The sequence below is a fragment of the Myotis davidii genome, unplaced genomic scaffold, assembly GCF_000327345.1.
Source record: "Myotis davidii unplaced genomic scaffold, ASM32734v1 scaffold115, whole genome shotgun sequence".
Taxonomy (NCBI): Eukaryota; Metazoa; Chordata; class Mammalia; order Chiroptera; family Vespertilionidae; genus Myotis; species Myotis davidii.
The window spans coordinates 2,321,205-2,338,302 of NW_006291010.1; the positions used below are offsets into that span (position 1 = coordinate 2,321,205).

Here is a 17,098-nt window from a genome sequence, read left to right on the forward strand (position 1 = left end):
ATATATATTTTTTTTTTTTTTTAATTTTAAAAATATGTATAACTAAATTTTTTCAGATCCAACACTTTGAGACCCATACCACGTAACAAGGTTACACCAGTGAAGTGGTGCTATGGCTATTAACTATTCAGACAACGTAGTGAAATAGAAAAATCAGCGTTTATCAGAGGATGACACACACTTGCACATCACACCCGCCCAAATGGACACCGAGCTTGCTCTCTTAGGCAGTCGAGGAAGTTGAGCCCCCAAACCTGCACTTAGTTCAGGAGACGCCAACCATTTCTGTCCGGCGGAGCAGACCCACCAGGGGGGTCATGGCCCCTCAGACGTCACAGTTTGTATCCGGCCCAGCAGTGCCACCCGGTATTTGTTTAGCAGGTTTCCGACACACGCCTGGCTTTCCAAGTGCTCTCTGGGCCGACTTTCACATCCCCCCGGCGCCATTCTTATACGGTAAATCAAACGTCTGAAGCACATGCCTTTTCTATTTGCCCAACAGTCGTGATCTGTGCCTTTAACGCAACTCCTTCGTGAGAACAAACCTCTCGGCACCTCACTTCTAACGTTCTCTTCTGGACCAGGGGCTGCCTCGGGGCTCCCGCCGCGCTCCGGCCGTCAGAGCCCCAGACACCCCCCTTCCTCCGAGGCGCCGACAGACTGGGTGGCACCGGCGTTACCCAGCGCGGGGAGGAAAGAAATGGCCTGCGCCGCCTCCTCCCCCGCGCTCGCCGGGCCCTCCCAGGCCAAGGCCGGGCCCAGCTCTAACTCCAGACCACGTGTCGGTCATCTCGGAAGGCCTTAGCCTTAACCTTCAGGATGTTTTCCTGGCGCAGCCCACTCCTCCACTTCCCTTTATCTCCAAGGAGCCAACCCCAACTCTCCAGATGCCTAAGCGATCTACTTGGGGGAAGACGGCCGCAGCCAGACCGCGCTCACTCACCGGCGCCATCTTGCCGACAGTCCGTGGGATCAGAGAGAAAGCGGGGGACGTTGGCACGTATTTATAGCCGAGCGTGCTGCGTCATGCGCCGGGACGTAACCTCTGCGCCGGCCGGAAGAGAAGTTGGGGGAGAACGCGAAGGCCAGTAACCCAGGAAACCAGTATCCCAGGAAACCGAGGGCGCGTCAGGGAGCGCAGGCAGTCAGGTCTCCTGGGAGCGCCCTCCAGCGGCGGTGTTTGGAAGGACTCACGGTGTTCGGTAAGACACTGGCTCTGCACTGAGTTCACACACGCACATCCCAGGGATGTAGGACTCATCTTTCACTAATCGCCTGGATCTTCTTTCCATTCAGAGCAAGGCATTGTCTCACGTACCTTTGAGATCTCCTGTCTTCTGTAATTATAATCCTCCAGCAAAAAAAATTATTTCTATATCTATGCTTTATTTTCTAAATGACGGTTGAGGGAAATCAGTATTTCGGAAGACAAAATAAACTAGGTTTTCCAATAGAAAAACACACACAAAAACACCTTTAAGTGAATATCACTTGTTAGCACGTTGGGTGTCATTTATTCTACGTTATTATGGATTTTAGAATAACCCTAGGACTCCTCACTTCCATCCAAAATGCCCCCCCAGTTAAAATTCAACGAATATTTTCCAAGACTTAACTGCTAACATGTACAATGCACACGAGTGTAGATGGGTGGGGTGGTGACAGTGTTGATGACAAAAGGAAAAAAAATAGTTTTTGAATTTAGAAGAATTGTAAGCTGACGTCAGATTGTGAAATCGGCATGCTTCTCAGAATTCTGTAGTATTTTTTGTGTATGTGTGGAAGTGAAACTATCATACAGGGCAGGGCAGGGATGGGACGTAGACCTTTGTTTTTAATTTGGAGAGTGACCCTAAAAAGTGAATATCCTTTCTGGCAGCAATTAGTTTAGTGGAAACTATGCTTTAATGAAGCATATGACGTGTAGCGTGTAAATAGGGGTATTGAATTCTCAATAAGCCATTTCAAGAAGATTTTTTGGTTCTTTGCCTCAAGAACCACAATAATTTCATTTCTTTTTCAAACATTAAGGGGGTAGAGTAATTAGCATTTCCTTCTCAAAGGCTGCCCAGGCTGCAGAGAGAAAATGACCCTTATAGTATTGAATAATTTTTTTTGGGGGGGGGCATTAATTGAGGCATTTATTATTTTATTTTGCTTGTTTTTGGCAGCCTTTCATTTTCTGACAAAACACACACACACACAAGAAAACAAAAACAGAATAGGAAAGAACTATTAACACATTTGTACAAAAGGAATCCTCAAAACAACATTTATTTCAAAATAACTAGCAATCTGAATATAATAGAAAAAAAATTTTCTGTTACTTAGGAAAAATACTTAAAAATATTAACCAGGAATGTGCAGATAAGATTAAATATTGTAAATAACTCAATTCTTCCCAAACTTTACTCACAGAGACAATAATAAATATTAATTCAATGCCCATCATTGCCCTACTGATATTTGACAATGGATTCTAAAACATATGAAATACAGTGTCTGATAAGAGTCAAGACAATTTAGAATGAGAGGAAGTTGTTTTTCCAGCTATTCAAATATAATACATTGTAATGTATGATAGGTATATTTCTATTATTTTATAAACTTCAGTCATTGGATATACATGATACTGGAGCCTAAATAAATCCATAAAATAAAATATAAAACAATATGGATTATTAAATTCACAGAGAAACCCCCTCCCTGTGTAGCCACCTTTAAAAACTGGTTAAAATATGGTTTAAAGATAATTGCTAATGTATGGTTAAGCTGGTGGAAAAATAAAATATTTTTTGATGCAGAAATAATAAGCTCCTGTGCTCATAGGATTTTGGGGCTAAAATGAGCACTGCTCAAATAGCATGAAGAAGCTGTAACCTAAAAATGTAGCTTAAAGTGTGCTTGGATTGGTAGTGCCAGGCAGAGGAAGCAAATGCAAATGCTCTCTGGAGAAATGAACTTTGAAGACAAGCACAAAGGATTCTCTGAGATACACTTGGAGAAATAGAGCTAACCATTTTTAAAATCACTAAATGACACAGGGACAAAAAAATCATGACACGGGGACAAAAAAAGTCATCCATGAATGAAAATAACCTAATAAAAACCCTATAAAATCAAACTCAAATAAGAGGCTATATATTGGATAGATATAAAGGGGGGAAAGCAAAATTTAGAGAAACAATGGCTGGATTCTTCGATTTAGGAAGCCAAATAAACCCCAGGCATAAAAATTTAAAAGAAAGTACACCTAAACATGTTGTAGTGAAACTCCAAAACACAAACACAGAATTATTTCAAAAGCATTCATAGAGAAGAGAAAAAATATTTACTAATAGGAATTGTGTTAACTGCTAACTTCACATTAGCACAGTGGAAGCCAGAAGCAAAGGGATTATCTTCAAAGTGCTGAAAGAAAATAGCTATCTACCTAGAGCTATAAAGTCTGAAACTATCTGTCAAGAGATTCGATACATTTAAGATATCTATAATAATAAAAGCATGATATGCTAATTAGACTGGACATTCTTCCGGATGTCCTTCTGGACAACCTTCTAGATGAAACCAGGGCTGTGAGGGAAGCCCGGGTCCCGAGTGCCAGTGGCCAGTAGGAAGCCTGGGTCCCAGGTGCCAGAGGGAAGCCCGTACCGGCAGCAAGGGGAAGAAAGGCCTACTCTCTCTTGCACATGTCATGCTTTGGGCCTCTAGTCTTTAGATAACAAAACTGGAAGTTTGCTAACAACAGACACCCAGTAAAGGAATTCTGAAAGATGTATTTCAGGAGGAAGAAAAATGATCCTAGAAAGAAACGTTATATGGCAAAAGAAATAGCAAAGAAAATTGCTTTTTGTGAGTAAATCTAAACAAACCACCAATTGTACAAAAAATAATAATTGTATATGCCAAAATACAACTTAAATGAAATGAATTCTTAGAAAAATACAACTTAGAATTTACACAAGAAGTAGGAAATCTGAATAGTCTTATATCTTTTAAATATATTGAGTTTTAAATTAAAACCTTCCTATAAGAAAGCCCAGATAGCTTCACCAGTGAATTCTACCAAACATTTGAGAAAGCAATAATGCCAATTGTAGCAAATATTTTTAATGCTCAAACTCACAATCTGTCAATTTACCTTTTAATCCAGAAGAGGGGAGCATTTGCCCACAGTTTCCTGTCCCCCATTGGTCAGTCCATGAAGTGTTGACTCCCTTTAGTTCCAGGTTGTACATGTGTGTATTTGTGGAGAGCTTTCCACATGTGTGTATTTGTGGAGAGCTTCTCGTGTCAGAGAAGCCATAGGGTAAAAGTTATACCTGCCCCAAATAGGTTGCTGTTACCTTCTTTCTCCTGAGTGGACACTTCAAAAGTACATTCTACATCACTTTATGGAAAATCCCAGCAGGATTAAGCCTCATTTGTCCCCAGAACATTCTCTTTTGCTTTTGCAACTTCCCAGTTTCACACTTCCCAGTTCCTTACTTCTGTTACCTGGGATCATTTTCTTAAACCAAATGCATGTGGCCAATAAGAAACCAGTTTTACAACAATCCTTCAGTCATTAACTTATTTTATTAGGCCAGCAAACTTTGATACTAAAACCTAAAAAGGACATTTTGAGAAAAGAATATTATCTCTTGCAAGCTCTTTCATGAAAGAAATATACACTATATATTATATCTATAGAATACTTTATATATGTATATATATTCTTTATATTTATAGATATATTACTAGCAATATGCTGTTGGGTGATAATGTATTATTTGTAGTTGATTATGTAATTGTGTATGTATAAAATGTAAAAGAATCTACAAATAAATTATTCTAAACAATATGTGAACTTATTAAGATTATCAGATGCAAAATTCATGTAAAGAAATCAAATGCATATTTATATTAGCAATACATTAGAAGATAAAATTTAAAGAAGATACAGTATCATTTTCAATAACATAATTATACCAAATGTCTAAGAAAAAAATAACAAAAGATGTACAAGACCTTTATGCAGAATATAAAATGTAATTGAGAAAAATTAAAGAACAGATAAATAGAAAGACATTGGATTTGAAGACCCAACATAATAAAAATGCCAATTCTCTCCAAATTGGACTATAGATTCAATGTGATCATAAATTGTAGTTTAATTAATTTCCTTTCTTTTCTTTTTTTAAACCAATTTGAAACTTTTTATAATTCAGATACCAGAATAGCCAGAATATACTTGAGGAAAATAATAAAGTGGGAGAACTTGTTCTACTGATTAAAATTTATTTATTTATTTTATTTACAGTTGAGGAGATTAAGATTTATTTTAATGACTAGAGGCCCTGTGCACAAGATTCGTGCACTGGGGGGTGGCGGGGGTTGTCCCTCAGCCCAGCCTGCACCCTCTCCAATCTGGAACCCCTCAGGGGATGTCTAACTGCTGGGTTAGGCCTGATCCCTGTGGTAACGGGCCTAAACTGGCAGTTGAACATCCCTCTCACAATCTGGGACTGCTGACTCCCAACCACTTGCCTGCCTGCCAGCCATCTTGTGGTGATCATCTTGTGACCAAATGAGGGTGGCCATCTTTTGACCACATGGGAGCAGCCATCTTGTGCAAGGGTGTGACAGTCAATTTGCATATTATCTCTTTATTATATAAGGTGCCATAATTAAGACAGTTGGCTATGTTAAACATATAGACCAATAGAATAGAATAGAGACAGAAACAGAGACAAACAAATGGATTTTTGTCATGTAGGGCAAATTGGCTCTTCAGAACAGCCCTCATTATTTTTCTAATTAAAAATATGTAAATCAATGTACAGTTGAAAAAAACATAAACCTTGTGGTTGACATGAAACTTTAAAATCCATCTACACTAGTATTTAGTTAGTACTGGAAAGATTATAGATTTCTCAATGGATGTTTATAATCTACTAGAGGCCCGGTGCATGAAATAGTGTACTGGTAGTGGTGGTGGTGGTTCGGAGGGAGGTCCCTCAGCCCTGCCTGTGCCCTCTCACAGTCCAGGAGACCTTGGGGGATGTCTGCCTGCGGGAGTTGGTCTAAGCCGGCAGGTGGACATCCCTCTCGCAGTCTGGGAACCTTTGCTCCTTACCGCCCACCTGCTCGCTGCTCCTTACCGCTCAGCTCGCTGCTCATTAGCGCTGCCACAGAGGCTGGAGAGGCTCCCGCCACCGCCACTGTGCTCGCCAGCCATGAGCCCTGCTTCTGGCTGAGCGGTGCACCCCTGTGAGAGCATACTGTCCACCAGGGGGCAGCTCCTGCATTGAGTGTCTGACCTCGGTGGTCTGGGAACATCATAGCATGCAGACGTTCTGGTTTTTCTACCATAATGGTTGCTTAGGCTTTTATTAGATAGATAATAATAAAAGCATAATATGCTAATTAGACCAGACAGCTGAACGATCTTCCAGATGTCATTCTGGATGTCCTTCTGGATGAAGCCACGCCAGTGGAGGCCGAGGCAGAGGCAGTTAGGGGTGATCAGGCAGGCAGGCAAGTGGTTAGGGGTGATCAGGCAGGGAGGCAAGAGTTTAGGGGCAATCAGGCAGGCAGGTGAGGGGTTAGGGACTATCAGGCAGGCAGACAGTGGTTAGGGGTGATCAGGCAGGCAGGCAGGCGAGTGGTTAGGAGCCAGCGATCCTGGATTGTGAGAGGGATCGGGCTTAAACTGGCAGTCGGACATCCCCCAAGGGGTCCTGGATTGCGAGAGGGTGCAGGCCGGGCTGAGGGAAACCTCCGCCACTGCCCCGTGCACAAATTTCATGCACCAGGCCTCTAGTATTCTAATAAACATTTTTCCATGAAAGTAGCAATATGCATTTTGAACTATGAAAAAAATGCTTTGGCATTTAGGCAAACAAGGCTGTGAACAGTGCTCTTTGTCACATTGCATTTGTATTTTCTACATCTGCTCTTCCTGCAGCTGTCTTGGGTATGTGTATCACAAGGTTTCTTACAGGAACAGGATGGCATACCTTACTTATTCCAGTGTTCTCTTTTGGAAGACCTCGGCTCAGTTAACATCACAAAGGATCACACTGTAACATAGAAAGTAGATAATGTCTGCATCTCTGATATTTACTTTTTATTAAAACCCATCTTATTTACTAGTAGCTGATTTATAAAACAGGGATTTGTAAATACCCCTGTACCCAAACTTTCCATTCATCAATGTTATCACTATATAATTATCATTTTTAAAAAAGAGAAAGATTTCGTATATGTAGTAAAAATACCATCTCACAGTATTTTTTATGGTATTTTCTTTTTGGCATGTGCTACAAAGTGGAGCATGTTCAGTGTCACAAGGCATTGCACCACTCATCTTTTGGAAAATATACTTGAATGACAATGCAGCACAAACTATCCTGCAAAAGCAAACTGCACAGTTTTGACAAAGGATGTGCTACAGCCGTCTATGCAAAAAACATTCAGGTGCTGAGGAGAATTACTGCTGGAGAATATTGCTTTTAACTCCTCCAACCTATGAATGTTCTTTGTTACTTGTAAGTGAAAGCCAAGGGCACCAGGAGGGGAAAAATAGGACCTGAAGTCACTGCTGCTTGCCCTGTCTTTACTAATTTGATTAGAGAGCATTAAAAACTATGATTTAAAAATTTATGTTTGCGTCATGCATCTTTCCTGTGTGTTTAGAAAAACCTGACTTATTAGCTTTTTATTATTTTAAATAAATGTAGTTTCAGAAGATTTCCTTGTTATACAATGCCAAAGGAATTCTGAATAATTGATCAACCTTTAAAATGTGATCAGGTATCTATTCCATTGCTTAATTTTATTACTTGTTATTTATAGCTTAGTGGTTCACCTATTGGTTCCATTTGGATTTTTTTTTCACTATTATGAACAATACTTTGAGGAACTTTTAGAAAATTGTCGTCTTATGCAAAAGCAATGCTCATGAAAGGAAATGCAGAGAAGCAAGAAAGCAATTGCATAAAGATTTCTAAAATCCCACTTGCGTAGAAATTGTTATTTAACACGTTGGGGGCATGCATGCTTGTGAATGTCTGTGTGCATATATCTCCTTTAGATTACACATTACAAATTTATTAAATTAAATGGTATTATACATATTTATTTGAATTTTTAAAAACTTTTTTATATTAGAAATTATTTCAAACACTGAAAATTATAAAAATATTTCAAAAGCCCTAACCGGTTTGGCTTAGTGGATAGAGAGAGCGTCGGCCTGCGGACTGAAGGGTCCCGGGTTCAATTCCGGTCAAGGGCATATACCTTGGCTGCGGGCACATCCCCAGTACGAGGTGTGCAAGAGGCAGCTGATCGATGTTTCTCTCTCATTGATGTTTCTAACTCTCTATCCCTCTTCCTTCCTCTCTGTAAAAAAATCAATAAAATATATTAAAAAATATTTCAAAGAACAAAAACATGAATATCTAAAAATCTGCATGAATATACATATTTATACATATATTCCTAGTTATTCTTGCATGTTTATATTTCCATACACTTTTTAGCAACTTAGTTCCATAAAAAAAGCTTACTGGTATTTTTATTGGGACTGCCTTAAATTTATAAAATAAATTAGGTAAAACTATCATCTTAATAATGTTAAGCTATCAGCCAAGAATAATGTCTTTCCACTTGTTTAAATCAATTGTGCCCTAGCCTGGTTTGGCACATCAGACTACAAACTGAAGGGGTCCTGGGTTTCATTCTGGTCAAGGTCATGTACCTCGATTACAGGCTCCTCCTGGACCCCGATGGTAACCAACCGATGTGTTTCTCTCACATTGATATCTCTGTCTTTCCCTCTCTAAAAATCAATAGAAAAATATCCTTAGGTGAGGATTAAAAAAATAGTCAATTGTGTGTCTTTCAGTAGTGTTTTATATTTTTTTCATATAGGTTTTGGATACTTCTTTGTGTTATATATACTAGAGGCCCGGTACATGAAATTCGTGCATGGTGGGGGGGCTCCCCTCAGCCCAGCCTGCACCCTCTCCAATCCAGGACCCCTTGGGGGATGTCCGACTGCAGGTTTAGGGGCCCGATCAGGCCTAAACTGGCAGTCGGACATCCCTCTCACAATCCTGGACTATTGGCTCCTAATCACTCGTCCCCAACTGTTCCCTCCTCCCCTGTCAGCCTGATCACCCCTCACTGCCTCTGTGTGCTTCCCCTCAGCCCAGCCTGCACCCTCTCCAATCCAGGACCCCTTGGGGGATGTCCGACTGCAGGTTTAGGGGCCCGATCAGGCCTAAACTGGCAGTCGGACATCCCTCTCACAATCCTGGACTATTGGCTCCTAATCACTCGTCCCCAACTGTTCCCTCCTCCCCTGTCAGCCTGATCACCCCTCACTGCCTCTGTGTGCTGGCCTGATTGCCCCTAATTGCCCCCCCTCTAGCCTGGTTGCCCCAACTGCCTCCCACTGCCAGCCAGTTCACCCCCCAACCCCCCGCCCCCTGCCAGCCTGGTCACCCCACGCAGTCTGCTTGTTCAGTCATTTGGTCGTCCCTCAGTAACCCCCCTGCTGGCCTGGTCGTAGGCAGCCATCTTGTGAGGGCGTGAGAGTTAATTTGCATATTACCTCTTTGTTATATAGGCCATTCATTTATTTAATCCTCACCAGAGGATAAGTTTTTCTTGATTTTAGAGAGAGAGGAAGAAAGAGAAACATTGATTGGTTGCCTCCCCTACTCGTTAAACTGGGATCAAACTGGGAACCTAGGTATGTATCTTGACTGGGATCGATCCTGCAGCCTTCTGGAATATGGAACAATGCTCCAATCAACTGAGCCAGTTGGCCAGTTGGCCAATGTTCTTACCTTTTTGTTGCTACTGCAAGTAAGGTTTTCCTTCCATTATATTTTCTAATGGGTAATTATTTTTGTATAAAAGCTGTTTATTTTTGCAGGTTGATTTTATATCCTGCTACCCTGATGAATACTTTTGAGTTAGCTTTATCATTGACTAGAGGCCCAATGCATGAAATTCGTGCAAGGGGCTTGGCTCTTGCAGTCATGGCTGCTGCCTCAGCCCTCACAGCCCCTGCTTCATCCAGAAGGTCGTCAGGACAGTCATTCTGCTGTTCGGCTGTCCAGTCTAATTAGCATATTATGCTTTTATTATTGTACATTACCTGAGACTTTCCAGGTACTATCAGATCACCTGAAAATAGAACAGTTCTATTTTTTCTTTTACTTTTACAATTCCAATGTGTCTGTTTTCTATTTCCAATAGCATTGGTTAATACTTCTAGAACAATGTAATAGTGGACAAGATAGTGGACATTCTTGCCCAAGTTTTTTACCTTAGTGAGACCATATTTTTAATGTTTTCCACTAAGTGAAAGGCTAGCTTTTGGAATATTGTACACATATACACTCAGGTTGAGAATGCTATTGAGAGATTTCTTAAGATATTAATCTATCTTCCATGTGAGTGCATTAAATAGACTTCCTAATATTGAACTATTCTTGCATCTCTGATAGCTCCATGTAGCCATGGGCATTATGTCTTCATGTGGTATTTGAGTCTAGTTACTAATAGTATATTAGGATATTTGCATGTATATTTTTCTTTTTGTTGTTTTCTAAAAAATCAAGTTTTAGGGTAAAAAAGTTATACTTACAACATAAAAAGAATTTAGTTCTCATTTTCTATGTTCTAAATCACCCTATGTAACTTTGGGAGACCATCTGGTCTCAAAGGTTTGGTAAAATTCTCATGAAAATATCTGGGCCTGGTTTTGTTTTGGACTTTTTTGTCGAATAGTTTTTGATAACGTTTTTTATTCATGTTGTTTTTTTTAAGCTTTATATTTCTATTTCCACAGAGGTTGATTCTAATAATCATATATCTTCCTAAGAAATTTTATCACCTAGGTTTGCACAGAATTTCTTATTTTATATTTTTTTCCTCTGCATTATTAGTCATTCTTTCTTGTCATTTTCTCGTTTGTTTTCTTCTTTTATTTACCTTAAATAAATTAGCTAGTGGTTAATTTTTCAAAGAACCAGATTTTTAAAATTTGCTATTTTTCTATTTACCTCACTTCCTGCTTTTTATCTTTGTATCTTTCCTTATACTCTTCTTTGGTTTATTTTGCTATTATTTTTTTAGTTGTCTGGTCTAGTAATTTAATTCACTTATGTTCTTTCATTTTTATCGATACAGATTTAAGACTATGAATTTCCCTCTCTATTGCTTAACATAGATTTTTATATACTTTCATTATTATTTTTCATGAATTCTTTCATTTCTGATTGTAGTTCTCTTTTCATTCTAGAATTATGTAATAGGTTTTTACATTTTCAGGTAGAAAAGTCTTTTGGGTTTTCAATTTCACTTAGGATTGGTATTATAGTGCTAATATTTCTACTTCATAGAAACAACTGTTTTTTGTTCTTTTGCATATGCCCTAAATATCTTTTTTAAAAAAAATATATTTTATTGATTTTTTTACAGAGAGGAAGAGAGAGGGATAGAGTTAGAAACATCGATGCGAAACATCGATCCGCTGCCTCCTGCATACTCCCCACTGGGGATGTGCCCACAACCAAGGTACATTCCCTTGACCGGAATTGATCCTGGGACCCTTCTGCCCACAGGCCAACACTCTATCCACTGAGCCAAACCGGCTAGGGCTACATGGGCTTTTTCTGGGTATTCCAGTTCCCTTTTACATCCCAAAGATGTGCACATTCAGTTAATTTAGATTTTTAGTTCCAGTTCTGTTATTGATTGACCACTTGCTGGCTTTGTCTGCTCCCCAGGTGGTTGGGCCTAAGATAGCAATCAGACATCTGTCTGGCAGCCCGGCAACCCTCGGGTGATGTCCACTTGCCAGCGGGGAGCAGACCTAAGCTGCAGTCAGATGTCCTTAGTGCTGCTGAGGAGGCAGAAGAGGCCACCACCACCACCGCTGTACTGGCAGCCATCAGCCTGGCTTGTGGCTGAGCAGAGCTCCCCCCTGTGAGAGCGCCCTGCCACCAGAGGGCAGCTCCTGCATTGAGCTGGGGTGCCTGGCCAGTCTGGGTGAGGGGCTAAGGGTCGTTTTCAGGTTGGCGGGCGACGGAATCTCCCAGCCTCTTTTTTCTTTTCTTTCTTTTTTTTAAATTCTGGGATTTATTTACCTTCTATAGCTGTCACTGGAGCTGAGAGCCGGCTCCAGCTCTGAGGCCGTGGCTGGCTGAAAGCAGGTATCTGGGGTTTGTTTAGTTTCTATAATTGCAACATTTTTGCATCCGGAGCTTAGAGCTGGGCTGTGGCAGGGGGGGAACCTTGGCTTCCTCCATCACTGGAGCAAACAAGCCTCCTGTTCGCTTCAGCTGCGTGGCTGCTGGCCGCCATCTTTGTTGGCAGTTAATTTGCATATCCTGCTGATTAGCCAATTGGAAGCGTAGCGGAGGTATGGTTAATTACCATGTTTGCCTATTATTAGGTAGGATATGTATTCTAAAATATCTCATTGATTCCACAGCAATTAAAATGAATTAGTGATAATTTAAGTGAAACTCACACATATAATTGTGAACAAAAAGGGGCAGACACACTATCAATGTTAGGTAGATGGACCTCCATTCTTTCAATTATAATCTGTGTGTGGGATCTGATGGCAACTGAGGTTGTCAAGCCTTTTTGGCCCTCTAAACACTGGGACACAATCAATGTGATGCTAGGAAGTGCCCACTTGGTGGCCAAAAATTATTTGACTATATTTAGAAATAACTCTCAAATTGGACAATCTATACTAATAAAATGGTAATATGCTAATTAGATCAGGAGACCTTTCAGGAAACCATCTGGATGTCCTTCCGGGTAAAGCCATGGTGGTGGGGCTAAGGCAGAGGTGGTATTAGGCAGGCAGGCAGGTGAGCAGTTAGGAGCCAGTGGTCCTGGATTGTGAGAGGGATCCCAGATTGGAGAGGGTGCAGGCTGGGCTGAGGGACACCCCCCGCCCCCATGCACGAATTTCATGCACCAGGCCACTAGTCTATAATAAAAGCATAATATGCTAATTATACCAGACATCCTTCCGGACAGCCTTCCTTTTAGACAAAGCTGCAGTGGGTGGGGGCCGAGGTAGAGGTGGCAGACGCTTCCTGGCTGTGGTGGGTGGGGGCTGGGGCCAAGGCCCTTGCACGAATTTTGTGCATCTGGCCTCTAGTGGATTGATAATAACCTTATGGGTGGATCCTTCTGAACCAATATACACCCTGTAGTTGTAAACTGCTGAATGTACTGTGGGAATAGATATTTTAAGTCAGCAGTGGAACACGTGGTAGGCAGACAGTATGGTTATACTAGTAAATGTGGCAATTCCACAGGATACCCTCTACTTGGATAGGTTGGGGCTGGGGGAGAATACTCAGATGGGCTGATATATAACACAATTAGCCCCTTTTTGCTCCTCCCATTCCCCATTCCCATCCCATGCCTACCTCTGGGAAACAGAGCTACTAGTATTTGCAAGTGGCAATACAGAGTAGGGTTGGAGGGTCAAAGACTCTGGTGCTCCTTTTCCTGCCTTATGCTTGCTGAACCTGAAGGGTTGTGATGTCAGTGATATCATGGATATAAGGTGACAATTGCCATAGTCGTCTCGGCATGGCTCACATGTCAGGGAGTGAGAGAGATGGAATGATACTGTGTAGAAAAGGAATAAGCCGCTGAGCCATCTAGGGATGACTCTGTCTCCATGGTGTTGATTTGATATGGTGAGGATTGGAAAAACAGTGAAGGGCCTGCTTCAGGGTCTCATCACACCATTCATATTACTGTAGAAAAAGAATAGCAACCCTGGCAGGGCAGGAACAGCTCAGACCTTGGGAGGTCAGGGGTAGGGGAGGGACCATTAACCTGTCTTGCATTCATGTCTGGAAGAATGCACAGGAAGATGAAGATGATATACCTGTAGAATTTCATACCTGTAGAATTTTGAACCATGTGGCTATCTACATATTTTAAAAGCTACTAAAAATTTAAAAATAAAAACATTGTACCTAAATCTGGAACTAAAATTTAGAAATTAACATTCAGGCCATAAATCTGGACCACTCTCTAGTAAGAACCTAGAATATAAAAACACAATAAATACAAAAGTTAGACTTTCTTTTAACAGTGATATTCACACAATTAATTCACACAATTTTCTAGTATGAAATTTCTTTTAGAAATGTATATATACAAGAATAGTGCAAGCTGTTAACTTTATTTTTATTTAATATAACCGATGAAGTTAACAAATATATTTTAATGTAACAAAGAATTATAATTGGTAAGTTTCATCTACATTTTAAAGAATTTCAACAATTATTTTAGTATAACCAAAGACTTAACATTTAAATTTTACCCTTTTTGAAATGTAAAATGCACAATTATAATACCCATTCTACATTTCTTACAATTTTAAAGTTTTAGCTAAAACATGAGTAAAAACAAGAGTTCTCCTACTCCTAAGACAAATAAAATGTATTACTAATAAAGTGCCATTAGACAATACTATTTCAACTATCTCCTATTTGGAGAGGAGGACAACAGTACATAGAGTATAGAGCTAGTCATTTTCATAATACTAGTGTAGAATCAGTAATTTGCATTACACTTTGTAACAAGGATGAATGCTTATTTGTAGTAGATATTAACAATAAAGAATTCCTCTCATGAAAGATCACAACTATGACTTACGACAAGCTGTGTAGTCAGCACTGAACACAGTTTAGTATCCAGAGTTTTTTAAAAGTGCACTCTTGAACTAAAACAAACCTGTCTACCAATACTAAGAAATAGTTTTAGGGACTTCATATAAATAAAAGAACATTTCTTTCAATTGTAAATAGGTTTCAACCTGTTCTGAGGAGAGGAATAGTGGTGGATGATCAAGTTTGGCACTAAGTGTGTTTCTAGCAGGTGGAAGCCTGATATGCATTGCTATTAGATGCATCATTCACAGAAGGAAAATGTACGAATTAGATGTATACAGCACTTTTCAGGCACTTGACTTCACTTGGTGGTTAAATTGATGTTCAGATATTTATCTAATGGAAAAATATTAAATTATATAATAACTTCAAGTCATGTTCCTTCCCACAGAACATCTGTGTTCCGTAAGCTAAATCCAAATGTTCCCTGCTAAAATCAAATAATGATACCCAATTCAGAAAGAAAAAATTTAATAGATTAAAGGTAATAAATTGCATTTTCTCAATTTAAAAGTTTTCCACAATAAATTTTCTTTCGGCTTTGTTGCCTACTACTTGTCTGAATGCTAGGAGAAAAATGTCTTGAAAACTGTGAAATATTATGCCTAAATGATAGGAAATTTTAAGCCATTGGAAGTTTAATGTACTAATTATGGAAATATACCTATAGTTTGCTCTTACACTTCTAAGAGCCATATTTTCTCCTAGTAAATCTGTTCCTAGTTCATATAATAGAATTCAGTATGTAAACATTTTAATGTGTACCTAAACAAGCGTTATGAATTTTGATCTGTTGTCCCTAAATATGTTTGAGAACCACTAACTACATCAATGTTTGACTGAAACTACCTTTGGGGTCCATGCTAAAGAAATGTTTTCAGATATATCATTAAGGATAGGGTTCTAAGATAAGACTATCAAACTATACTCTAAAATGAACAAAAAAGTGTGTGTGTGTGTATATATATATATGGCAAAATTCCAGTATAGTTGTCACTAATGTCCCCATTTTTTCTTGAATACTTAGCATGTAGTTTAAGTATGTTGATATTAAGGATTTTTTTATTTGTATGTATTGCAATTTGGGAAAATTCTGCAATATATTTTTAGGCAGTTATCTTTAAAATAACAAAACTTGAACTCTTAGCACAAACAGCCCTGAGAACAATGCATTCAAATTACAGCTCAACTAGAAATAATCTAATTGAGAAACCTTGAAAGTACAAAAACAAATTCTGAAAAAGTCGTAAATTAAAAAAAAAAATTACCAACATTTGAGGCACTACCATACTACAGTACTTTTAAGAATTGGAAAGACTTTGTTAAAAAAACAAACATACAAAGCTGTGTGTGCACATGCACACACATTGTGCTATAATAATGAAACACTGTGTCCCTAATTTTATAGACTAAACATTTTATTGCAGCATCTATTAATGATATATCATGCTCTGGCTGCTGCAGAGTTTTGGTAACTGTTATAAAGCATTGGTAAGGAATTTTGTATCATCAGTGGAAACTGATTCAAGAGCATGGTTAGCAACAATTTCAAGTGACTGACAGCCCTTGGAAGGGAGCAGGAAAGAAACATAATTATGCTGCGAATGCTAAGTCAAAGTAGAAAAGAGTTGATCTATTTCAGAGGGTATACAACTTTATAGCAAATAAGGAATAACAAAGCCTTCACAGTACAAAGAAAATGTTCTAGAAAGAAACACATATTCCACTTGTTAATATTGTATATCAGCGATCTTCACCCAGTGTGTCGCAAGAATTTTTAAAACATGAAATACTTGACTATTTGGTCAGGGGCACTGACCTCTTTTCCCTTAAATTGTCAAATGAAAAAAATGACAACAGCCAACACAATAGTTGTTGGTTGTGAATCAAAATTATACTTTTTTTTTTAAACCAGGTCAGCAAAAAAATGTATTTTTTGGTGTGCCGTAGAATTTTAGCAATTAGTTTATGTATGCCATGTGATGACACAAGGTCGAAAATTGCTGTTGTGTATAAACTGGTGAAATGCCTGAAGACAAACATGGTGTATCACTGTAGAGCCTTATCAAACATGACAGTCTACATTTCACACATGGTAACTTGTGATATTTACCATTTGTTGCAAAAAGTACAAATACTAGGAATCAACTTTGAATATCTCTGATGTCAAAAAAGAATGAAGTCACTTCTGTTTTATGTTAAAAAATGTTTCCTTGCTTCTTTTTAATACAATTTACAAAGCTTTACTAAATGAAATATTTTGTTCTAGAGAAACATATTGACTTATGTGAAAATAAACAGTCCCATATCTTTAAAATCTATACTTACATGTCAGAAAAGTATTTATACTTCTTTATAGTGCTTAAAATGAATCATTTTTG

At 39.1% G+C, this 17,098-nt stretch overlaps 1 protein-coding gene across 2 annotated transcripts in view; it reads right to left on the reverse strand.

The window, feature by feature from the left end:
- RPL22L1 (ribosomal protein L22 like 1) overlaps positions 1 to 1,052 on the reverse strand; it is a 3,411-nt gene extending 2,359 nt beyond the window's left edge. Inside the window, exon 1 of one of the 2 annotated variants that reach the window (XM_006764102.2) lies at positions 944 to 1,052. In XM_006764102.2, coding sequence (XP_006764165.1) covers positions 944 to 952 — 9 coding nt within the window. In that variant the 5' untranslated portion in view covers positions 953 to 1,052. Of the gene's footprint in view, positions 1 to 904 lie in introns of both variants that reach the window. The other variant, XM_015564174.1, reaches the window with a different exon arrangement.
- Between the last annotated feature and the right edge of the window lie 16,046 nt (positions 1,053 to 17,098).